At 38.9% G+C, this 25,580-nt stretch overlaps 3 protein-coding genes across 5 annotated transcripts in view; 1 reads left to right on the top strand and 2 right to left on the bottom strand.

The window, feature by feature from the left end:
* LOC131689963 (tumor protein D52) overlaps positions 1-7,099 on the top strand; it is a 32,797-nt gene extending 25,698 nt beyond the window's left edge. For 2 of the 3 annotated variants that reach the window (XM_058975382.1, XM_058975380.1), the window contains exons 2-6: positions 4,634-4,755; positions 4,816-4,976; positions 5,220-5,279; positions 5,713-5,875; positions 6,098-7,099. In XM_058975382.1, the coding sequence (XP_058831365.1) occupies positions 4,634-4,755; positions 4,816-4,976; positions 5,220-5,279; positions 5,713-5,875; positions 6,098-6,214 (623 nt within the window). In that variant the 3' untranslated portion in view covers positions 6,215-7,099. The remainder of the gene's footprint in view (positions 1-4,633; positions 4,756-4,815; positions 4,977-5,219; positions 5,280-5,712; positions 5,876-6,097) is intronic. The other variant, XM_058975381.1, reaches the window with a different exon arrangement.
* Positions 7,100-13,850: 6,751 nt separating this feature from the next.
* On the bottom strand, positions 13,851-15,573 carry LOC131691149 (V-type proton ATPase subunit G-like). The gene is made up of 3 exons (XM_058977350.1): positions 15,338-15,573; positions 15,099-15,199; positions 13,851-14,819 (listed from the first exon to the last, which is right to left on the bottom strand). The coding sequence occupies exons 1-3, from the start codon at positions 15,417-15,419 to the stop codon at positions 14,640-14,642; spliced, it is 363 nt and encodes a 120-aa protein (XP_058833333.1). The 5' UTR covers positions 15,420-15,573; the 3' UTR covers positions 13,851-14,639.
* Positions 15,574-18,446: 2,873 nt separating this feature from the next.
* LOC131690961 (gastrula zinc finger protein XlCGF28.1-like) lies at positions 18,447-20,932 on the bottom strand. Its single transcript, XM_058977064.1, has 3 exons — positions 20,423-20,932; positions 18,887-20,364; positions 18,447-18,825 (listed from the first exon to the last, which is right to left on the bottom strand). Exons 2-3 carry the CDS (start codon positions 19,675-19,677, stop codon positions 18,699-18,701), a joined length of 918 nt encoding a protein of 305 aa, XP_058833047.1. The 5' UTR covers positions 19,678-20,364; positions 20,423-20,932; the 3' UTR covers positions 18,447-18,698.
* Positions 20,933-25,580: the final 4,648 nt, after the last annotated feature.

Raw genomic sequence — 25,580 nt, 5'->3', positions numbered from 1 at the left:
CGCCAACTAGCCCCGGTCCCCCCTACCGACAACCGACCACATTCCCCTACCCCGATTTTACGGTAAAATTGCTTCGGAAAAAATGTCCTCGCAACTCACTAACTACATCGTGATTAGTGGTAGTTTCGATGTCAGGTGTTGTCGCCAAGGTTGCCACTATTTTTCAAAAAAAACCTGGCAGTTCAACAAAAAATGGCTGGGAAAATTTGTCAAAGTCATCGAAGTTTGGTATATATTTTGGTCTTTATAGAACATGTATTGTTAGATTTTTGTTTGGGTAAATATAATCCTGAATTCCTAAATTTGTGTATGATAATCTCTATAATTTGAAAATCTGGTAGAATGAGAGGATAGACTTTTTACTGGAAGGTCAAAAAAAACTAACTGTTCCACATAAATCTGGCATAATGTCATCTCTGCTGGGGTGTAACGTAGAATTCAGAATCTGGCAAAATCTGGCGAAATGTCTGTCTGTTCAGTTGGGAAAAAAACTGGAAGATCCCAGATAAATCTGGAACATTGGCAACGCTGGTTGTCGCCGAGAGGAATCTGGAGCTGTGGTATTTCTGGTTTCTACATGTAAAGATTTATGCCGAAAGATAAACTAATAACATGCTGCTACAAAAATCAAACATTGAACGAACTGTTCAAGTGACCTAGTATTGGTTGTAGGTCTATTCAAAAGTTACACAAAACCACGTTTGGCCAGTTTAATATACTCTAAAAATCTTGATTTGTAACAAAAAATCCATTTTTTAAAACTTTCTGCACTAAAAACTTAGCTGCGCTATCATTTTAAACTGATTTTCGATTTTTTAACATTTCTGGAAAGAAGATGTAGACCTTTTGAACGGTATGCTATATGATGCTGTTTTGTAAGAAATAATGCGCGTTATGGACTGACTGATACTGGCTGTAACCGAAAGAATCGAATAAAAACATAGTTGAAACTTTGTAGGTTTCTCAGACATTTGTGAAAATTACAAACATTAAAAATTGTATGCCTATTTTTTGCAACAATCATAGTGCCACAAAATTTAAATAAACTACGAACTTCAATTGCCTCAAAAAATCAACAACAAAATTTATAATGATTCTAAAATAGTTGTTGAAAACGATATACAAGATTAAATCAAGTGTTTCTGGATATCTACTGATTTTGTGCCATGCACATGCTATGCTGTTTGGAGCTTTTTAATGGCGATTTCGCTTGAACCCGAAACTGAGTCAGGTTCTAACCCCAACCGCTGTCAGTTCATACATTTTGACAGCAGTTGGGGTTAGAAACTGACTCAGTTTCGCTTCAGACAAAAACCACATAAGTGTTGCCCAGTTTTGGGATGATTCGAAGGAAAACATCAAACGCTCATATGCCAATGATGCCAATTCGTTTTACGCACTCGTCATGAAAAAATTGTAAGTATGAGTCCATGTGGACTATTTCTATACCCCCCTCTCCATGGACAAGCGTGGACTTTTTCGTACCCCCTACCTTCCCCCAAATTTTCTACGTGGTATATGAATGGCCCCTTAGGACATTTAAAGTATTCAAGTGAGTTTTTTGAGCGAACATCGTAGGATTTTTCAAACGACGAGCTGTTAAAAGTTACATGAGGCGTGCAAACGTTGTCCCCTAAATCGGTCACGTCCGGAAACCATTACTCTCTGTCCTAATAATTTAGGTCCATACATTCAGTTGGACCAAAAAAAAAATAAAGCGCATATCCACTAGACAACACGTTCCATGGCGACATCACCGGGCACTCTAGGGATATGGAAGATCTCACACTCTTTTGGCATCTTAGCAGTACACCAAAACATAAAGTATTAGACTCACGGTCCGCGCGCGATTATCCAAGAACACACGCGAATATGCGAAAGGCACATGGTTATGAAATAGAATTTATACACGTGAAGTTACATACACGTTAGCACACGCGACATACGATCGCGCACACGCGTTTTTGGCATGCTCCCTTTTTGGCACACTCCGATTTTGGCAACAAATGGGTTCCGTTTTTGGCAACATTTTTGTTGGTCATAATAAGTCTTTTAAAAATGTGCAATAGATATTTTTGTATCAATTGATATCACATTATTTGACTTCATTTACAAACATGGGAGTCATATTAAACCTCAAAGGCGCAAATCAATTTTTTTTAATATTGTGAAAATTGTCTCATAGCTTCAATACATTACTGTGATAATTTTGAGATGTTTTTCGCAATGTTGTTTTACAACAGTGTTATGCATTTAAGGGTTACCTATATTTTACACTAGACGTGTTGTGTTTAATCATTACAATAACTGTAGAGATGCATTATTTATGTATAATATGGACAAGTTGCAAGTGATTTTTACAACAAAAATGACTTTCTTCAAGCCTAAATATCATCAAGCATTGCAGTTCGATTTTCGTTCTATCAATTCCATTTGAAAGATCAACGATTGGTTAGTTATGGAGAAGCAATAAATTTATTTGGTTTTTAAACGAGCTGTGTTTTTTAAACAAAATTGTTCAATAATTTTCAGAAAGAATACATAACAGCCCCAGGAGCGAAATCAACACTACCATTCAGTGAATTGTTCAAGTTTTGACGTTCAGTGGGCCGAAGAAAAGCGATTCGAATTAAATGCTATTTTACATATTCGTAATGAGGGGAGTTGCACTCGAGAAGTGCGCGAAGATTGTGAGAATTCTACAGGACGGCACAGTGGGCAGAATGCTACTTTCGACGCTCAAATTCTCTAGCGCCCTGGGTATGTATCCTGAAGGATTTGTGTCTTCGGAAAAGTATCTTGGATGAAAATGAGCATTATTTTGACAACTGACTGATAAACGTTTCTTGCGAAGAATAAGCATAGCCTTATGACTGAACTACAATTCGGAAAACTGAAGAAAGGACTAGACACAGCAGTGATTTAAATAAGATTACTTTATAAATTACTTGATAAATTTATTCTCAGTACGAAATATTATATTTGAATTCGAAAACAAGAAAATATTTGAATATATTATATTTTTTTCCTCATTTCATTTGTCTGCAAAAGGCTTACCTTGCCCCACTTTTTCTCTTCGTGGTTATAAAGTTAAAGGTTTTTAACAAGTCACAAACAAAATTCCAGCTGCCGCCATCTGCCGCTTCGTGGGTTATTACAAATTTTGTGGAACATATTTTTTAATATATTTGATCAAAACGACCTTAAAATATCATGATAACATTTATCACTCTTTTAAGCATTTTTATTATTGTATATTGTATATCGAATATTTAGGAATAAAATATTTATTTCTAGATATATTTTTCATAAACAAATGTTAAAATTCATTTTCTCGAGTATTTTTTTAAATGTCATGTAGCGCCATCTACATAGGTTATAAAGTATAAATGTCTTCAGTGCATGTGTTAGAAATATCAAAACAAACAACTTTGCCGAAGACAGTTTTTTGATAGAACACCTCTATCAAAAGATATAACTGATCTAGATCAGTTTCTACTTATCTAGATTAAAACCAAAGTTGTCAAAATAATGATCATTTCCATCTAAGATGCTTTGCTAAAGACACTAATCCTCCAGGATATATACCCAGGGCGGTAGAGGTTTTGAGCGTCGAAAGCTTGCCCCATTGTACGACATCTGAATTTGATAATTATGAATAAAATTGAATTTGCATATTTTTTCTTTCATCTCATTTCATTTCACATATGATTAAAAATCCTTGAAACATTTTTGAAGTCGTAAATTGAAAATCCTAACTTTAAAAATAAGGTACCATTTTTGGCACGGTTCCGGTTTTGGCAACTGAAAAAAATAAAATTGTTGCCAAAAACGGAATCCTACTGTATATCCAGACTTACCGCCAACTTACCCCGGGGCCGGGGTAAGTTGGCGGGTTTTCCGCATCAGATATTTGATCTCCAACAATGGAGACAATTTAAGAAAATTCAGAGAAGTTACCAACAGTCTGCCCTCTCATGCAAAGTGTTATATTTTGCAACATCTACCTGCATCAGCGCGATAAAAAATGAAAACTGAAAACACCGTCAACTAGCCCCGGTCTCCCCTACTTCAAAAACACACACTAGTACAACAGCAAGATGATTGTGAAATGAAAGCATGGCTATTATAAATTTGACGTCCTCGGCAAATTTGGTGGAAAAAGCAGCTTCACAATTTCGTCGAAGACTATAATGATCTATCTCATCTAGTTATTTCAGATAAATACAAACGGTTAGGATTAGTTGTACAAATATGTCTAAAAGTGATTATAAGTAAGAAATCGCTTTCTGAAGCTGCACATGCAGTATTAATTGTCACTCAGTGTGTAACAAGTAGTATGTAGTAAACGTGTTACCAATATGCAATGAGCCATTCTTCGTTTTCTTATCGTTTTTGCAAATTTCCACTACTTTGCAGTGATGCGGAACGGATCAATTTTCTGTTGACCGAGGTTTGCGGTTAGTCGCCGTGAAGTCTTTTTTCATTTTTATATTTAATGTCAGTTATCTATAGTCACCCAATAAACTAACAATGGATTTCCCGTTGAATTTACGGCTTTTTCCGTTTTTGCTTTACAGTTTCATATTTCTAGTCCAGAGATTTATTATGACATTTTTCTACTCAATTACAGACAATTCCGGTAAATTTTCTGATGGATCACCAATTGGTTCGGTGAGCTCGGCTGAGATTGCTCAGGAATTCTCCGGTCTGACCGTTGAAGAACAGGAAGCACAGCGAGCAGAATGGAGCCAGGTATGTAATGTTAATTGAATGTTTGTAACTTACTCTGGCTTTAACCATCCTACATGATAGGAACTGGCTCGAGTAGAGGAAGAAATCACCACTCTGCGTACCGTGCTGCAATCCAAGATGCGACATTCAAGCGAACTGAAGCGCAAACTAGGCATCACAGTATGGAAAGAAATAACTGACGATGTAAGCCAGGGGATAAAAAATGTCAAGGAGAGCAATGTGTAAGTACCGAACAACAGCGGTAGTTTTTTTTCTCAATCAGTCCCGGCTTATCCTGCTTAATTTGTATTATAACGTTTTGTGACAGTTCTGTAATTGCAATGAAGGATATTGTCTTCTGTGTCTTTGAATCACAACTATTCTATTTTCTTCGTTCTGGGCCAAAAATAAGTTAAATGGGTCATATCATATCCCCTCACTGTTTTATATATTTGGTTTCCTTTTTTGTCCTTTTTTCTTTTAAGTTATCATACTGTTGAGAACAAAGTTGGTGAAATTACAACAGCAGTTACGAGCGCTCCAATGTAAGTATATTCCGGTGATTGGATGTACAAGTGGTGAACGGGTTTCCGCGTGTTGTTTTACTATTAATTTGTTTTCCAACGTTAATTTACTTTCCGTTATACCTATACATATTCTATCATCTTTGATGTCTTCAACACGTAAAATTTACTAGCTCACGTTGGTTGATCTTATGAGAACGAATTGATAAATATTCCCCCTTGCTTGTTTTTGTCTCTTGATATGGCTTCTGCCTAACGCGCACATAGGATAACAAAGGGGTGAGTATGTTTTTCCAAATTAAAACTAGCCTTAAGGGCATGCGCTTGATGATTTGAGATAGCAAAAACATGTTCGTAAGGAAGATGACTCATCCCTTTTTATCATCACCTCTATGAACCTAGGTATGAACAGTCTGTACCAGCACTGTCATATTATTATTTTTCCCTGTTGCAGCTATCAAAAAACGGAGACAGCCATTAAATCAACGGCAGGCAAGACCACGTCCGTTTTCGGTGGAATCACCAGCAAGATGACCCAGAAAATCTCGGAAATGAAACAATCGGACTCGTTCCGATCCTTCGAGGAAAAAGTTGGGTCAGCCTACGAGAATGTTAGGGTGAGTGTTTTTAAATTTGGCGGACCATTATCCTGGAAAAAAAGTCAAAGCATTGATTCATTATTTGGTTTTGACAAACTCTGTAGATTATTATTATGATTTTCGTCATCCATCAATTACTATAATTAGAATTGTTGTTCATAGTTCGTTTACTCACGTCATATAGCAATTAGGGCGCTGTCTTTGTTTACCCAGATCTCTATTTTTTCTCAATCTTTGCAGTCCAAAGTATCTTCGCGGTCCAGTTCGGTGCAGAGTTTGTCGGATCTGCAAAACGACGAACGTCGAAATTCGGTCACGACACCAACGGCCATTCCGGAGGAGAAATTCGTTCCTTAATATCCCTCTGCTGTTTTAATCGATGATCAACACAGCATATTTATTAGAAGAACTTCGCGTACCAGTTTTTGGGCTGCAAATTTTATAGGGGTAGTGAAACAGTTAAATGTATAAGCCAGGTGTAAAACGATACATGTTAAACATTTATATATACTATCCATTTGCTGTAACTGTTCTCTAAGGTAAATGAATGATACAATGAAAGATATTTTTTCGGCGCCTTGGTTTTCCGCATGCATACTGATAATCTCCTCCCCATTTGTGTAACAAGATCAAGTTAGCTGATGATCGAGAAATATCCAGTAATCGTTATGAATACGCTAACAAAAAATACCGATTCGATAATGAAAAAGCGTTTGTTCTACCCGCCTCACCAGCTAATTAAACACAGTGCACGACATTATAGGAAGCCTGTATATTAGAGTTCGTGTCGCTATAATTTTCCCCTCACTTGAGAACAACCTACAAACAATAAAACTGAATGTGCCTAACTGTAGTCATTTTGAATAGCATCTTTATGACTTATGAAATCTGTTTTGAAAAGCCCAATTCAGTGTACTTAGCCTCTGAAATCAAACATGTGATGATGAGCGGCCAATTTTCCTCAAACAGCCACAATCATCCACTTTTGTTCCACGCTTCCCTCGTCGTTTGATAGTATAACAACGAAGGATAATTTCTTAGATTTTTTTTCTTTCACAGTATGTCATAAAGACTATATATATATTCTATTTAATAACATTAAGCTACACAAACACCGACAGTACCGAACTTTACGTATAGAAACACTATGAAACAAGAATCCATAATAAAAGTGCTCATACAATGAATGAGAACGAGACGATATGTCCATTGTCTAATAAATTCTTTGCATAATAAATAAAAGTTATTTCAGTTATTAATCCATCCGAAAATCGCGGGAATGTGTAAAAGAGTAAAAGAGCAAATAGGGTCATTAAATTAAGAATAAAATTCTTATTTTATTACGTATGGTAATAAGCTTATTTTCGTTGCTTATATTTCGTAATTTTCACCTGTGTTGTCCTTTTTTGAAGTTATGTATTGTGATCGTCATCCTGTGCAATCCAAAAAAAATCCGGTGGAATACAATAAGCATTATACTTGGGTACACCTTTTCCAAGACAAAAGATTTTCGAAATTCTCGTATATCTCTTTTCTGCACATTGACAATCGGCTTTCTGCTATTGACAATCAGCATACGGAAAGTATAGGCCTCAGTCTCCTTCGGGCAACTGAATACAACGGTCATTCGTCTGAATTCGTCCCACGCTTGAGTTCTTGATAAGAGAAAAAAAATTAAGGGTTGTGTACAGGACACGACCACGGTGACATTAAAAATGTAGCTTTTTCAAGAGCGTGCAAATGAATTTTATCTATTACACATATCGACTCACGTTCCTGCTCACTCGCCTGTTTTCATATGTTAAAATTTGCTATATACCCTCCCCATCAAAACATAATTTATTGAAGGTCTTTTAACGGTAATCTATAAATTAATCAAGTATCTCACTAGGTGATTGGCATTATTTGGCTGATTGATCTAGTAAAAATAGGCTGGTCTGTCCAGAGAATATATTCAAAAGAAAAGTTCCATATTGAGAGCTGTGATGAGGAAGCCCACGCCCGCCAACGGAAATATACAGATTCTCCATGAAATATGAAATTTCATTTTCCATTTAAATTTTCAATAATGTACTAATGAACTTAAGTAAACAATCTTAAGTTTAAGTATTTCTTGATCGATTAGTGGTGGAAAAAATGGAATTATTTGATAAATTACATTGTTATGCAACGTTCGCACTACCAGTTAAAACGGGTTTTTATGCTATCTTGGTGACATTTTTCTTGTTGCTAATTATTAAAACGTGTTATAACACTGTAGTGTAAACATTGTATTATTAAACCAATTCTGCAGCGTTTTATGTTATATAGGTGTTTTATGTGGTAATAGGACTGACATAATTATATCTTCAGTACAGCGGTTTGTTTCATAATTTAAAACAGATTTATTTTAAAATTTAAATTAGTATACCCAACCGTTCTATTTGTTGTATACTTTAAAACGCAATTAGAACTGTGTTTTAAATACATAGGGTAGGACAGATATTCTGACTGGATAAACTGGGAAAACAATTTTAAGTCCAATAACGCTTAAGACATGGCTTGAATTTGAATCGAAAAAGAACATCCGCTTCAACTGCTGCTGGGACGGTAAGTTCTGTTTTAAAATTTTACGTCGTGTGCAGTACGAAACAAGTGTTTGAAATTAGAAAACAAAAAGTTCTGCTGGGAATGTGATTGTTTCCGATGCAATTACACTCAGATTTTTCACGCAGGGGATACAGGCCGTGTAAATGAAAACCGTGTAAATTGAAAAAAACGCGTAAATTTCAAAATCCGCGTAAAGAAACCTGAGTGTACTCTCCTATATAAAATACTACGCTGCTGAACAGTGCAATAACTACAGAAGCACGTTGTCAGATGCCTTACTGATAAAAAACATATAACCGAAATATGAAACATGAAAACCAACAGGCTCTTTACCCTACGCAACTACAAAGCGGCGTAAACATGGATTAACAAGTTACAACGCACACGCATGCATGAAAATAAATATATTTTTTTCAAACGCAACACTCTTAAGCAGCACACACCGTATTGAATTAAATTCAAACCACCCCGCCCACCCACTTTGCAAATCATTCTGTGACACCGTGCTGGTACCCGAAAAATCCGCACACGGCCACCGCTGCCGAAAATGCATAGCGTCTACCGCTTATTGTAGTGCCCAGACGCTGCAGCCATGACCTTACCCGTTCGACATAAGAACAAAAACTGATTCAAACGGGTACGCGTCACCTCTATTTATAAACTAACCGTATATGGTTTAGTCACTTAGGCAGGGTTGCCACTATTTTTCAAAGAAAATCTGGCAGTTCAAATAAAAATGTCTGGAAAAATCTGTCACTGGACAGCGAGCACAAAGTCATCGAAATTTGGCATACATTTTGGTCTTCATTGAACATTAAGCGATTTTTGTTTTGGAAAATATGACCCAGATTTCCAAAAAATGTGTGTAACAATCTCTATAATTTATAAATCTGGTAGAATGAGAGGTTTACCTTTCTGCTAAAGGCTTAAAAAACTAGCTGTGCCAGATAAATCTGTCATAATGGCATTCCTTCTGGGGATTAACGTAGAATTTAGAATATCTGGAAAAATCTTGCAAAATTTAAAAAATCTGGAAAAATGTCTGGCTTGAATGCAGAATGGAACAATTAGTCAGCTTCAACTGAGGTTTGCCAACTCTTCCAGCCGCGCTCTATTTACATCGGATCACTCCCAGCGGTAGCAGTGATCAAATGCAGCACTCATCGCAGCGCATTGTCAACATGCATGATTGCTACTGCTGTTCTTTACGGCCCGACGTTTGACGGGAGAATGAAGTCACTCGAGGAATGATATTCTTTAAATAGTCGATGATGACGTCATTCATAGAAGCGTAGTGTGCTGGGTGCTCAAATCTGTCGTACGAGACGCTACAGGCACGATGTTACTTGTCTGGCAAAAGAGCAACAACTGATTCAAACAGGCACGCGGCACATTTATTTATAACTTTTCGTGTTTGTTTGAATTACTAACCTGCTCCCTATTGACGGCTCTGCCGGGGATAGATTGACTGATGTATGGAAATTTTCACGTTTTCAGGATCTGTTCATTTTTGCTTATTTTCAATAGTGTGATATTGAAATACAAAAATTGTCACGTCATTTCATGATTAGAATCATCAGCGCCTGGTGGCAGTCATGGTATCTATTACCTATACCGTCGATGAATGTGAGCTGACATGAAACGTAGCAGCTGCTAGGTGCGAGTGTGTGCAAATGCCAACGTTACCGAAAATCGATAGCGCTTATTGCATCGCCCGGAGACGATGTTGGTCGTATGGGATAAGAGCAACAACTGATTTAAACGGACGCGTTGCTTCTATTTATGACTTTTCGTGTTTCATTGAGCAACTAAGCTGCCCTCTCTTGACGGCTGTGTCTGAGAAATCTGCCTCACGAATGGTAATTTTCCCGTTTTTCGTGAACTTTTTAATTTTACCAATTTCCAAAAGTCTACTTTTATTGGGGAGATATTAAATTATTACCAATATTTAAGTTAGGTGTTTCTGAATCGGTTGGTGTATGAATGATTAAAATCCATCTAGTAATATCGGAGTTATAAGCGTGCAAACCTTACATAGTTTCGTTACATGGGAGATAGTTTAGATTTTAGAATGATACCTAGCCCCAGATAGTGGAGTAAGACATTTTTAATGTCAAAAATAACTAAATATCTCTTTATATCGATTTTGTTGGCTATTTTCGGTAAATATAAGACTAAGAGAAACGAAAGCAATGAAATTGAAAGACAGATAGGTATTGTAGGGTGAAAACTCGGACTAGGTAGGTTCATGAGGACATGATCGAAAGGAAATGTGAAGAATCCTTTGCCTTCTGCTAAGTAGGAGTTGAGCGTTGCACCCAAATCAACCGCATTGCCATTGATAGAACATGACTCATCATCGTGTTTTACCACCGACATAAATATCTTTTTGCTCTAAGAATTCGTGTACTGAGATACTAACGATCCCACCGCACAAAATATTCATTTCGTGGTCGCATTGCCTGCTTGTGGCGAATCCTAGACTCATACCTGTCCTTCAATCCAACTCCGTAATAGCTATGGAAGCGTCGCTGAATCGGTGGCATTCCTTAAGTAGGTATTACATCGAAATTTCCTATACCTTATCCTAAGTATCGGTGAAGAGACTGTTATCTACAATGACGATTCTCATGCTATTGGTTGCTGGATTGGAGATAATGCTAATTAGCGATTATTTAAAATGAGTTGAACTGCCTATAGGCAACATGATAATCCGTTAGTATGCAATATACGAATAGCACCGTGCTTCGCTACGCAATTTGTTAGTTATACCCAAAAGAAAGCATATTATCGCCATGCTCCCAAATAGATTTGGCACCGCTTTGTGTATCTACTTTGTATTAAAGAAAAGTTCACTCTTTGTTTCCGGAAAAGCACTTCTTAGTAAATCATGTACAAATTCAACATACAAAGTAAGATTTGTGAAAATTTATATGGTTCAAATTATGTTTTGAGATCGGTTCAAAATGCTTGCAGCTATGGCGCAAAGGAAAAACGATACAAAATATTTTGATTATACGGTTCAAAATAAAGTTGGGTGGTCCAAAATAAGAAAAATGCGCTTTCACGATTTGTCATTTTTCCCAAGAATTTACGTTTATTTGACTATTTAGAACACTACATATCGCAAAAGGTAAGGCCGTACATATTAGCCTGCTCAATATACGATTTTTTTTTCAGATTTTTATCTCGTGACTTCCTAAAGGGACCCAGAATACCCCTGTTACCCTATAATCCACTCAAATGCAAATGACGGTATGTTTAGGATCACTATATCCGTGTGAGTGAAAACCCAGGACAATCTTAGAGAGAGCTCCCTCGCTCCCCCTCCATTACGCCCCGCTCGAACGTGTTTGGCGATACTCTGCCAGAATGCCTTTCGTAAGAATTCGCAACCCGGGCACTTCTTCGGATTTACACATACGCGATTCTTTCTACACGACAATAAGCGAAGATTTCAAGCTATTGTTGGAGAAATTTTCAATTGATCTAGATGAGATAAAATATTTTTAAATGGTTTGCGAAGGAGCGTGTAAGAGTCTTTAGCACTAAATAGTCGTCATTGAAGTAAAGTAGAGACATCAACGGTCCTAAGTAACTTACTTGAGCTATTCCTAACGTAAAAGTAAATGTATGACAATCTCCAATGATAAGCATTACCGCCCAGGGAGCCTATAAGCATGCAAAATGCACCTTAACGGCTACCTGATTAGCATTTAAGCCGTTTTAATTGCTATTTGAAAGTTGCTTTTGACAAAATATACGGCTACATTACTGCTGTGCCGTAAAAATGCTTCTTTACTGCTGTTGTGCATTCAGAATACTGCTTACCGACAAGAAGTTTTTAAACAGTTTTTTGAATGCTGATTAACAACAGTTATGCATAACGAATGCTAATATACTGAAAGAAGCATCTACAATGCAAATTATATGCTGCTTTACTGCATGTACTAATGCTTATTGGTTACCTGGGCGCTTGATCTGTGAGCTAGAATAGAAACAAATGCAAAAACTCCCATTGTTTCCAAATTTTTGTAATTGTCCTATTGTGGTCCACTCTATTAAAAGCAGTCTTCCCATCAAACATGCTTTGCCTTTATGTACAGATTCGCATCGAACATCGAATCCAAGCGAACGATGCGCAAACTTAGGTTTAAACACCGTGTACGTACACCGTGCGCGTACATAAGAAAGGCACACACAAAACAGAATGAGTCAATGCTAGTGATGATGGGTGAGAGAAAGAGAAAACTAGTATCAAGAACCTGTGTGTACGAACACCGCGTACGTACATGAGGTTCGGTTGTGCAGACGAGCATGTGTTCGTGTTTTGGTACACATTAGCGCGTTCGAGTTTGCAAACGAAATGATGGTGTAGGATGAGCAGAGAACTAGAGCAAACATGGTGTTCGATGTTCATTTGGGAAGACTGATTAAAAGCGGCAGATAGGTGGGAGTAAGTAATATCGCATTGAGCGTGACGTTCATTAGTACCAGTTATGTAGAATGTTTGACATGGAAGGTTAGTCTCTGATGTGGTCCCACAATCACCAGCTCGAGACAGCGCTCAATTAAGTTATTCCATGATAGTTATTATTGTCTCTGTTATTTTCTATTATGAACTGGAAACATGGCCGCGGATTTCCAGCAAGATAGAAAAATTCCACATGCAAGAGATGTTCGAAAGATTTCGTGATTCAAATACTTTGGTTTTGTTTCTCGTACTCTGCTTGAGAGATAACTTACGTTGGAGTTGATGTTGAAGTTATGGTTGCGGTAGGCTGTAACTGCGACATAGACAAGAGCCAATCAGAAGAATTTACGAAAAAAAAGTTAGGCTTGGAGGATAAAAACCAGAACAATTCAAACATTTTTCTCGACATCCCAGGATACCCGGACAGTCAGTTCAAACCCAGATCGTGCCCTGGGAAATTAGGTAACCCTAGGTATGCAGAAGGTAAACAGTTAAGTCCCGATAGCAATCAAAAATTTAAAGATGCACTAAACACGTGTCAACTCCAAGCGCACTTATTTGTGACAAGGAATCGAAAGTTTGATAATACTAGTACAGATTTGATACTCATAATTGGCTTGACGACGGAAAATGACCTCGGAATGTACCGCTAGGTCTCTGTTATTCTGAAATGGATCATTGAACAATCTAACCCATTCTACATCCCGAAATGAAGTTGCATGGGGAAACCAAACCACATGCAGAAAACTTTTTTTCATAATACCACTGTCGGACAGTGGGAAATGGAAGATTAACACACACAGGATCATGTTATATCACCATGTACAAAGCATGTTTAGATGATTTCGGAAATTTACACTATAACAATTCGAAAAACCTCAGAGCGAAGCAACTTGCGAGTTCTAGCAGAGGATCATTGAAAAAGACAAGTTTGTCGATAACGATATATTTATTTCGTAATAGGTTTAATTCATATACTTTACATGGCTGTACTGTATTCCAATAATCTTGCACTATTTTCTTTCTATTGCATACGTTAGTTTTCAATAATCGATTGTAACATAACAGAAAACCATTTCCTTGTGAACTGTTTCGACTGCCCAACAATAAAATAAACATTAATAGAGCTCTTGATGTGACTTTTTTCATGCGGCATGTAGGTACGTTTATTTTAGACGAGAGATTCACAATGTTTGCGCAACTACAGCTCGAACAAATTGCCATTAATCGCATTCCAACCCAAGCCGATTGTTTGCTGACTGAGGAGATTAATTTTAAACATTCATATAGAGAAATATTGTCATGTCTTTTTTGTTTAGTTAGTAGATAAATACTATGCACTGTACTGTTTCCGCTTATCATGCAGTGAATCTCAAGTAATGGCTGCCTAAATTCGATTTACGATATTAACACTAACGCTGATGATGCGGGACTGTTGTAGGTAATACATGTTGTCGAATAAATACGAATAAAACCTTATCATTAACAGAACCTGTATGAAATTATCGAAAAAAGCCAGTCGTGAATAATATTGATACACGAAACTGTTGGAAACAACTATTTACAGCACATTGTATCTTTCGGGAAAACATTCAGAGTGGCGATGATAGATTTAAAATTACTATTTCATGTTGTTGGCCAGCATTTTTGTGGTTTGCTTCTGCACTCGCCTAGCGTACTACACTATGCATAATTTTAAAACAGCGGACCATCATATTTTTACTTCTTGTCCACAATTTGGAAATTTTGGTGCAGTTGTGGCTTGATGTCGTACACTAGTGTGAGAATCTCGTCGATTAAAGCAGCCTTGTTGACCGAAATCGAACGGCTCATTTCCTCAATCTTGATAACAGTGTCGGCATCGATCTTGGCAGCAACACCCTCACGACTACCCATGTGCTAGAGTTGTAAACGAGAAAGAGCAAACAAGTGATAGGAATTAGTTGAAGTTTTGTATTTTAAGAACCGTAACAATTGGTCATCTAATACCCGCGGCATGGTTTCAGTTCAAGTTAGCTGCCATCGTCGTTATTTTGGAGCATAGGATGCGAAATTAATCAGCATGCCATTGTTAAATAATTTGAACGAAAACTCGCACACAACTTATTTAGAGCTCATTGTGCATGCAATCAGCAACTTAACTGGCGTGAAGGTCACTCACAATGCCTAGTCGCTTACCTTCGCTTCAAACTCTTTGAATTGCCTCTCCCGTTCCTGTCTGTATCTCTCAATCTCATCCTGAGCTTCTTCTTTAGCTTGCTTCAGACGACGCTGCTTTCCTATCGAACAAGATAAAAAAGTTAAAACATTTCTAGCCTACAGAAAACATTCTTTGATAATAGCGAAACTGTGTTATTGATTTTTCCACTCATGGTAATTTGAGTTTTTCCCTGATGACTTATCTCTTGTCCACTTACTTTTTCGAGCTTCGCCCACTTTTTCAGCAGCTCGCTTTTCCGCAGCCAATAATTGCTGGATTCCTTGCGTTTGGCTTGCCATAGCGGGTATGTTAATCTAGAGTTGTGCTTTATGTAAATTTAAAGTGAATGGGCGAACGAAATTTACGAAACTAGATCTTTTTGTCCTATACTTGCACTAAAACCTCCAAATCACTAGCAAATCAGAGCCTCAAGGTGCGCAGCAAAATGCAAAAATTGACGTAATTTTGGTTGTCAAATTCATCTGAAACATCGAAAATCGTCGACTATCATCATCTCAACCCTATTTATCGGTGGTCAACCATAAAAAACGTCTTACGTGTGTCGTGAAATATTTGGTAATTAGCAAGGATAAGATATCAAAGGTATTTCGATCACCGTACATATTTTGGCCTACCGAACCTCTTTTTTTATGATTATTGAACGAATTTACATAAAATTTCGAAAATCTAGAAGTAGTTGTATCGAAAAATTCTTATAACAGTTACAGTCGTGATTCGCTGGTTGGGCCACAGCCTCTGTTCAACTAACGAATTTGATTCGTTAGTTGGACCGACTGACAAATACCATAAACTCTCCAAAGAAGACGTTAGTAGTGTCAAAGATAGATAGATAGATTGTCAAAGTAAATTCAAATACAAATTTGACATGAGATTTTAGCGTTCAGACGCTTTTTAGTAGGATCTGGTCCAACCAGCGGAGGTTCAACTAAAAAGCGGTCCAGTTATAGAAACAAAAAGCGAATCACGACTGTACCAACGTTGACTGTATTGTTGCAGATACATATTAACATTATAAATCACAAAATGGTGGAAACTCATTAACCGCTATGCCGAAATGAAGAAAAATCTGGAGAAATAGCAATATTGAGAGCAACTTTGAAAATCTAAATTAAAATACGTCATGTTTTGAACTTATTATGTTACTGTAATTATAACTAATCCATGAAAGTAAAATTGCATAATTTATACGAAAAAATGCATCGCAGATCATACAATAAGCTATGACTACAATATATTATAGGTAGGGAAAAACATATTTCTGCCATAGCTTCTGCAATTTACCTTTTCATTAGTTTCTTGTCGAAATTGCTATTCGATGAAGAGTGTAAGCGGAAAAGCTTGTTGTTTCGAATATATTTTTCCTTTTTGTTTATTTGACATGGCTGTGTGTGCATAACTAAGCCGTGGCACTTTTATTTATACTATGTAAAAATTAAAATTATCCTTCAAAATGCCCGCTTATCGGATCTTGTTGCCGCAATTTGCTGCTTCGTGTTGAGATCCTCTTCCTTGCCGGTTAAACATTAGATGTGACCTTGGGGGTCATTCGGTCCGTCTTGTCTCGCGTTTTTGCTCACGTCCATGTGACCTTTTACGAGAACAATAAGCATACATATTAGACACAAGCATTTTTATTTAGATCACGTCATCTTGCAATGGTCAATAGGAACTAAAGATGCTAAATCGATAGTATAATGACTCGTCATTTTAATTGTTTGTTTACCATTTACCTGTCAGTGTCATTCCAATCGAGAATGAGACGCGTCAATGGCCCAATGGTGTCATACTCGATTGGAATGATTGATATGGCAAGTCTTTATTCAGAGATTCAGTCACATTGATAGGATCAATCAAAAGAGAAAACTAGAACAACAATTGAATTTGATAATTATCTATTCTTTATTCTTATGTTGGTAGTTTATTTCAACAACATCAAATTACTGCGAGTATACACGAAGTGGGCGATAATATGTTTGCAAAATTGTTACCATCGCCAAAATATTTCATGAAAAATACCATTTTTATTGATTTTTTTATATTCATTTCGTTTATTTGATAGGCTCAAATGCGTTAGCTTGGCGGTGCCAAATTCTTTTGTTTTTACATTATGGATATTTTAAAACTAGGAGGTTACAATGTTGAAATATTTTTTTTATGAAAGAGAAAATTTTTACAGCTATCTTAAGATTAGAAATAAGATTCTATATACAAGAGAGCGGGCAAAAAAATTTTTTTATGAAAAATTTTAAAACAAGGAATTCAATAGTAATAGTTTTTAGGAAATATTTACAGTTATCTTAAAACTAACAATAGTTTGGTACACAAAAGGGGGAACAAAAATTTAAGAAAAATTTCACCGGTGTTTTAAAACTGGGGATACAATTCTATTTACAAGATGGGTGACAATAGTATTAACAAAGAGGTAAAATTACAAATATCTTAAAACCAACGACACGACTAGACACTGGAATTTCAAAACTGTATCGCAAATCTGACTACCCCTCAGTGACTCAGGTAACTGGTAATGTCAAATATGACTTTTCGTTAGAAAATGCATGAATCTACCAACACTGAAAAATCTGTTGTTATTTTTTCCAAATAACCTCTTGCATCCCTTGGTTACGCAGGGAAAAACAAATACACGACAACAATACAAATCTTGATTTTTAAAATATGTTATAATAATCTGATTATTGCGCTAATGTTACTACTATTTTCAGCGATCAAGATACGACTCATGGATAATTCGCAGATCGGGACCAGTTTGCTGAACAACGTTCTCTTCGATAAAATTCGTCTCCCCCCAGTAACACTCCAATCTTTTGAAAGAAATGGTTTCACCACTAATGACAATTGCTACCTGGTTTTGCTGATGAAATTTTCTGACATCTTCCTAGTTAAACCCATTCCGCACCGGTTCGGAATTTTGAATGGAATCAGTATGGATTCCAACTCAATTCGGTTTCGGAATCAGTCGTTGCATTTGAGTTTGAATCTATACTGACTCTATTCAGGAGTCCGAATCAAATTTCGAATGGTTTGACCGGGTTGGACAGCTTCAAACAGTCCTGCCAACACGCACCAGAGTCCTACTGATGATCGTAGTACCCTCACATTTGTGCCTGCATTAACTGGTTGTAGGTATCTGAAGCTGTAGTGTTGGAAATTAAAAACAGAGCTCCCTGGAGGTCGAGCCCATTTTTAAACGATTACCAGCGAGATTGATAAGGGTAACCTGGCGTCCCGGTACGTGATGTCAGACAGTTCGAGAATTTAATTGATGTTTATCTTCCAGATGCCACAAAGCTGCAAGTTTTATCTTCTACTTTCCCCGATCGCCGTTGTCCGCCCTCTTACCCCTGTGGTATACTTATGAAATATCACAAGTGTCCGAATTAAAAAGTGAGAAGAATATATTTTCAATCCTGTGGTGATGTAAATTCTTAAAGACTACACATACTACAATTTGGTATCCCTTATAGACAATATAATTTAAACAATATCAATAGTACAGCCTTTGTGAATCCTTCTTGATCAGGATCTGCCTTCAGCGCCCCTCAAACAGACACATCACTGTTCAAAGACAACCGCATGCAGCGCTTCTTGTGCTTGCAGTACGATGCACCATCGCTGAATCGTTTCTGACAGATTTCACACTGAAATGGTTTCTCGCCTGTATGGGTCCTGCAACAAAAAAAAAACTTCCTTTCCATTAACAACCCAACTACTATAAACTCTTTCTCACCGGCGATGTATGCTCAACTGATCCTTTCGCATAAAATCTTTCCGACATATATCGCATCGGTATTGCTTCCCGCGGCTATGGGTGGGCACGTGCGTTGGCAAGGCGGATGCCGATTTGTACAATTTACTGTTGCAGATGGGACAGTCATATCTACGCTCTTCATTGTGATGATTTTCGACGTGGGTTTGCAGCCGGTGAATTGTCGCATTGCTCGCGCCGCAGTACATACAGGTGTACTTGTCCGTATGAATCTCTTTATGGCAACTCAGATGTTGCGTAGACAAAAAGGTTTTTGGACAAACCGGACACTGTACGTATGGATACGTTTCATTAGAGTGGTCCTGTCGAATATGTTGAATCAGTTCACTAGATTTTCTGTGAGGTCGCTTACAGAGCTTACAGATAACGTGATACGGCTTAAACCGTACCGCTGGCAGAGATTTGTTTAAATGAACAATCTGACGATGCTTGCAAAGACCGTGATAGTTTTTGAATTGTTCACTACATTCCTCACAAACGTGAGGATTTAAACTTTTGTGCACCATTCTTACATGATTCTTAACATCAAGCGAACGACTAAAGTAGGTGTCACACAAGTCGCAAACGAAAGGTTTTTCTTGCGTGTGTAAAAGCATGTGTCGTTCCAAACTTGCCTTAGCTGTGAAGGTCTTGTCGCATATGTTACAGGTAGGAATCCCCTGGCTGTTGTGTACCCTTCGTATGTGAAAGTTCAGTTTAGAGTTACACCTGAATGTTTTATCACAAATATTACAGCTTTTGAATATCGTCATTTGTTCGGTCGTTCCTTTGTTTCATGTCGGCCCAGATGACGGTTATATGCGATAACCTGACGGAACTTGGAAAAACATTCTTTGCAATGGTATCCCACGTTTGTGGCATGTACTTCCGACAAATGTTGCAGTAACTCGTTTGCGTCTTCAAAAACAGTTACGCAGATATAACACTTTCTACCAACGACGGCTTTCAATGCAACCGATTTCGTCGAGTTTCTAAATCTGGTTATTGTTTTAGGTGCGATTACTGCTGTATCCTTGAAAGATGATCTAAGCAATGGTTCATCTGGAGGTAGTGTTAATTGTAACGACTGTTCTTTCTCAGTTTCTACGATACTACATAGTTCTGTTTCCTCAATGAACGCATCTACGGACGGATGTTCTAAAACAATTTTACTGTGAATCTCCAGTGCCGAGGTTTGTGCAGTCGCTAACAACTTCGTAAAATCTTTCTCAGCTGCAAGAAACGCCGCCCAGATTGAATGTAATATTTCGGCACGAGCGATACATTCGCCGCATATCATCAACAGGAGATCATCGTCCTTAAAGTGAATGTTCAATATTTCAAACACAATGGAAGGGAGAATCTTTCCCTCCAGCATATTGCATATGGCAATCATATTGGTACTGGGATGAAAGTTTAAGCACAACCGGCAGCTACCAACTTCCAGTAAATCACCGTTGCTATAATCGATTAAAAGGAACAATCACTCACTCGTAAAATTAATCTCAATCTACATACCAATGATAGAACAGAGTCGGTTCCTGGCACCAACAGTCTTCCGGTTGCGTGTCCTGTACGGTCGTAAAATGCTGCTCGCAGATCTCGTACTGAGACAGTTCCTGTTTATCACAAACTGCTACCGGCAGTCCAGTGCCGACCTATATTGCCTTGAGCCACCGTCCCAAAAGCAGGTCGTACCGCGGAAAAAGCTTAAACGTTCCATCCGTGGTTAAACAGGTAGGCACGGTACTGGGCATGATGAGATGTTCAAGATGCAACAATAATTATTATCTATCTTCTATTTGATTCAACACAAAGAAAAAACTCATTACGAGGGCGACACCCTCCTCCCCGTTGGAATTTTTTTTTCATTTAATACCAGCAAAACTCGCTGAACCGAAACAAACAAAACATGGTTGCTACACAGCAACCGAAAATCAGCTAAACAAAGAAGTGTTGCTGAAGAAATTATTTTGTTGCGCGCATCGAGGGGTGACTCAATATACTGGTAACTGGAGGTAAATCGCTCGAGACACTTTTTCTAAGGCATGTTGCATGGAATGTCTAGTCGTGTCGTTGTTAAAACTACACTCAAAAAAAAGTAAACGTTATGTCTATTGATTCTACACATAGATTTTTGCAATTAACAGAGGCATATAGACACTATTTGCTGGCACATAAACCCAATGTGTGTATTTACAAGAAATATTGATCTTACATTCACATTTCATAACTATTGGGCGCATAAAACCCCATTCTATAACAATATGCACATATAACTTATGTGTGTGCATACATAGTTTATACAGTTGACACATAGAAGGTATGTGTGCGCGAGATAACAATAGCATTTCTTCTTCATATGAATTTTAAGCGGTTTGAAGCAAATAGAATTAACGTTTGGATTTTTTTCAGTGTAGGAATACGGAATACAAATTTGATTTTTTATCGGAGACTTATGCTTGGTCAAGATATTCAGAGGGGGGATTATTTCCAAAATCGGTGTAGAAGCAATTGTATCAAGGACAGGGGAGAGAATGCGTTGATGGTGACCGGGAGAGAAGAGCAAAACTTGCAACTTTCGGACAAACGGGAGATCAGCGAAACCAATTAGCGCCTCAGTCTAGTAGGTCGGATTGGCGGATGGTATTCTTCGGACCCGCGGGGAATCCTTAAAAAGTCATCGGACCTCGAGTCGCTCTCGGTTCAGTTTCCGTAGTGGTACGGGCGACGGCGGTTACATAGTGGCAGTCTGGAGCTGATCGTAGTATCTAGGAAACGAACATGGTTGGGAGTATATGAAGAAGGACTAATGCTCTGTGCCATGTAGTCGAAGTACAAGGCCATAAATCGGGTTTGAGAATTAAGCTCGACGAGCCTCTCGAAGTTTTCAATCACCAACGGGTTCAGAATGTCGCATCGGATGAGCAATCGATATGAGAGTTCCCAAAATCGATTTTTTAGCGGAAGAACGCCCGCCAGCACTTCGAGACTCATCGTATGGCTCGAGTGCATGCAACCCAAGGCAATGCGCAAGCAACGATACTGGATTCTCTCCAGTTTGATGAAGTGTATGTTCGCAGCGGAGCGGAAACAGAAACACCCATACTCCATCACCGACAATATCGTTGTTTGGTATAACCTGATCAGGTCTCCTGGGTGAGCACCCCACCATGTTCCAGTTATTGTTCGGAGAAAATTGATCCTTTGTTGGCATTTCTGTTTCAGATACCTAATGTGACATCCCCAGGTACCTTTAGAGTCGAACCAGACCCCGAGATATTTAAATGTGAAAACCTGGTTGATCGTTGCACCCATTAATAGAAGCTGGAGTTGCGCCGGCTCACGCTTCCTAGAAAAAACAACCAACTCAGTTTTCTCCGTGGAGAACTCAATACCCAGCTGAAGAGCCCAAGCAGACAAATTGTCCAAGGTATTTTGTAATGGTCCTTGCAAGTCGGCAGCTTTGGGCCCTGTAACAGAGACCACCCCGTCGTCTGCAAGTTGCCTTAGCGTGCATGAAGTGGCAAGACAATCGTCAATGTCATTCACGTAGAAATTGTAGAGTAGGGGACTTAGACATGAGCCCTGGGGAAGACCCATGTAGCTAAATCGCGATGTTGTTAAATCGCCATGCGAAAAGTGCATGTGCTTTTCAGACAACAGGTTTAGCAAAAAGTTATTTAAAATTGGCGAAAGACCATGCTGGTGCAGCTTCTCTGACAGAATGTTGATAGAAACTGAGTCAAAAGCCCCCTTAATATCCAAGAAGACTGATGCCATCTGCTCTTTGTTAGCATAGGCCATTTGGATTTCTGTAGAAAGCAACGCAAGGAAATCGTTCGTCCCTTTGCCTTTGCGGAAGCCAAATTGTGTATCTGACAGTAAGCCATTTGCTTCAACCCAATTGTCGAGGCGAAACAAGATCATTTTCTCGAACAACTTCCGAATACAGGACAGCATTGCAATCGGCCGATACGAGTTGTGGTCGGAGGCTGGTTTTCCTGGTTTTTGGATGGCGATGACCTTCACTTGCCTCCATTCATAAGGGACAATGTTACCCTCAAGAAACTTGTTAAATAAATTCAACAAGCGCCTTTTTGCAGTGTCAGGCAGATTCTTCAGCAAGTTGAATTTGATTTTGTCTAACCCTGGGGCGTTATTGTTGCATGATAAGAGAGCAAGTGAAAACTCCACCATCGAAAACGGTGTTTCGTTCGCGGTATCGGGAGGAGACGCGGCGCGGCACGTTTTCTATACCGGGACAGAGTCCGGACAGATCTTCTTGGCGAAAGCGAATATCCAACGGTTTGAATATTCCACGTTCGTCGACGAACCGGCGCCAATAACTGCGTTTTTTGGCTTTCATTAGACTCTTCATTCGCTTTTCTAACGACGCGTACTGTTGATAGCTAGCGGGTAACCCGTCTTCCCGGAAGGCCTTATATGCAGTGGACTTCTCCGCGTACAGCTCTGAGCACTCTTTATCCCACCACAGTGTGGGAGACCGTCCATGGGTATTCGCGCTGGGTACTGGTTTAGTCTGAGCTTGATTCGCACTGTCGAGAATCAAGCCAGCCAAAAACTTGTACTCTTCCTCCGGAGGAAGTTCTTGAGTGGATTCGATTTTAATGGATATCGCGGTCGCGTAACTCTTCCAATCAATGTTCCGTGTGAGGTCATACGAGACATTGATTGTTTCCGATGGTCTTGAATCGTTAGCAATTGAAATCACGATAGGCAAATGATCGCTACCGTAGGGATCAGGGGTCACCTTCATCCTGCAATCTAACTGTAGCGATGTCGAGCAAAGCGATAAATCCAATGGTGTAGGAATCCGCGTCATTTCTCCCGTATTTAAGATGGTCATGTTGAAATTGTCGCAAAGATCTTGGATTAATGTTGATCTATTATCATCATGAAGACAGCCTAATACCGTACCGTGCGAGTTAAAGTCTCCCAGAACTAACCGCGGTGCCGGTAAGGATTCCGTGATATTACAAAGCGTTCGGTTCCCTACCGAGGCTCTAGGAGGAATGTAGATGGAAGCAATGCAAAGGTCTTTACCTTTGATTAGAACTTGACAAGCGACAATTTCAATGCCTGGTGTCGAAGGGAGGTTAATTCGGTTGAAAGAATAGCACTTTTTGATCCCCAAAAGTACTCCTCCATAGGGGTTTTCTCGATCCAGACGAATTATATTAAAGTCGTGCAAGTTGAGATTTATATCGGAAGTTAACCAAGTTTCACATAATGCGAAAGCATCACATTTTAAACTATTTAGTAAAAATTTAAAGGAATCGATTTTCGGGAGGATACTTCTGCTGTCCCACTGTAGAACAGTGATCGAATCGGTGACCTCGTTCGATGACTTAGCCATCGAAGGATACGATCGCTGCAAGGAGGGGCCATTTAGTAGTCAACTGCTTCAAAAATGTTTGCACTATAGGGAGAAAACGTATCAGAAGGCTTTTAAGAGGATCAGTAACATTGAAAGCTGTGAAAATTAAGTCCACTATGTCAGAAAATTTCATTAGTCCGCTACTGGACTGAGTATCTGTTTGAAAAAAGGGGACACTTGGGGTTTTTGGTGTCCCTGGAAGTGGTGGGTACTCCTTGTTAGAATTAATATTTCCAAGTCCTGGAGCAAATTGCTTCGGCTTCTGTGCATCACTTCCGTTGGATTTATTGATTGTAGTTGGCACCCTTACGAGGCAATGTAGGGGAGGCTAGATTTCTCCTTTTCCTGGATTCCCCTGGGTTAACCAATGATGTTCCCTCTTGTGGGTCGTCAGATTCTTGCTCAACGCCAGCCAAAAGAGCAAAGGAATTTTCGGAAGGGACAGATGGCGAAGCATTCTATAGCATTTCTGCATAAGAGTGCCTCGAGCGATCCTTAAGGGAGCGCTTAATTTTATCCCCGCGCTGCTTGTACGCCGGGCATGACTTAAGAGCATGCGGAGGGCCCCCGCAGTAAATACACTTCTCAGTTTCTCCACCGCAAGCGTCATCCTCATGCTCTCCCTCGCATTTGCCGCACCGATTTTTATTGCCACAATAAGTGGCTGTGTGGCCCAGTTGCTTGCAATTGCTGCAGTTCATTACGCGCGGTACAAACAGGCGAACAGGTAGGCGAAACTTATCCAGGAGGACATAGTTGGGAAGAGCAGACCCGGAGAAAGTCACCCGAATCGAGTCTGACGGAGAATAAGTTGTCTTATCATCTTCAGTTTTTGCGGAATACAATTGCTTGCATTCCAGAATCTTCACCTTTTGAAGTGAAGGGTCCTTAAAGCAGCCAACCCCGTACTTCAACAGGTCTTCGCACTTTAGACCCGGTTCGGCGACGACCCCATCGATCTCCACAACTCTACAAGGCACATACACCTTGAATTGCTTCGTAAAACGCTCGCTGCGAGCAATCTGGTTTGCCTGCTCGAGGTCATTTACTATAACGCGTATCTTATTAGCTCGAACACGTGTTATCTGAGCTACGGACGGGTAGTTAGCAGTCAGCTCCCGTGATATTTCTAGAATATTGGGCGATTTCGTGTTCGGCCGGAAATACATCACCCAGGGTCCATTTGAACTGGCTGGGTATGTTTTAATACGGGGAGGACTGGGGGAATCAGGGGAAGGAGTAATTTCTGGTTTATCCGGTAAATCCATGGGAATA

This window comes from Topomyia yanbarensis, chromosome 3 (genome assembly GCF_030247195.1).
Source record: "Topomyia yanbarensis strain Yona2022 chromosome 3, ASM3024719v1, whole genome shotgun sequence".
NCBI classification, from domain to species: domain Eukaryota; kingdom Metazoa; phylum Arthropoda; class Insecta; order Diptera; family Culicidae; genus Topomyia; species Topomyia yanbarensis.
The sequence above is the reverse complement of the archived record's forward strand: the minus strand, read 5'-3'. Positions and strand labels throughout refer to the sequence as shown.

Coding starts and splice junctions, on each gene's coding strand:
- LOC131691149 (XM_058977350.1), bottom strand. CDS start 15,419: ATGGCAAGCCAAACGCAAGGAATCCAGCAATTATTGGCTGCGGAAAAG. Junction 15,200..15,337: donor AGTGGGCGAAGCTCGAAAAA/GTAAGTGGACAA, acceptor CTTGTTCGATAG/GAAAGCAGCGTCGTCTGAAG. Junction 14,820..15,098: donor TCAAAGAGTTTGAAGCGAAG/GTAAGCGACTAG, acceptor TTACAACTCTAG/CACATGGGTAGTCGTGAGGG.
- LOC131690961 (XM_058977064.1), bottom strand. CDS start 19,677: ATGACGATATTCAAAAGCTGTAATATTTGTGATAAAACATTCAGGTGT. Junction 18,826..18,886: donor CAGTTGAGCATACATCGCCG/GTGAGAAAGAGT, acceptor TTTTTGTTGCAG/GACCCATACAGGCGAGAAAC.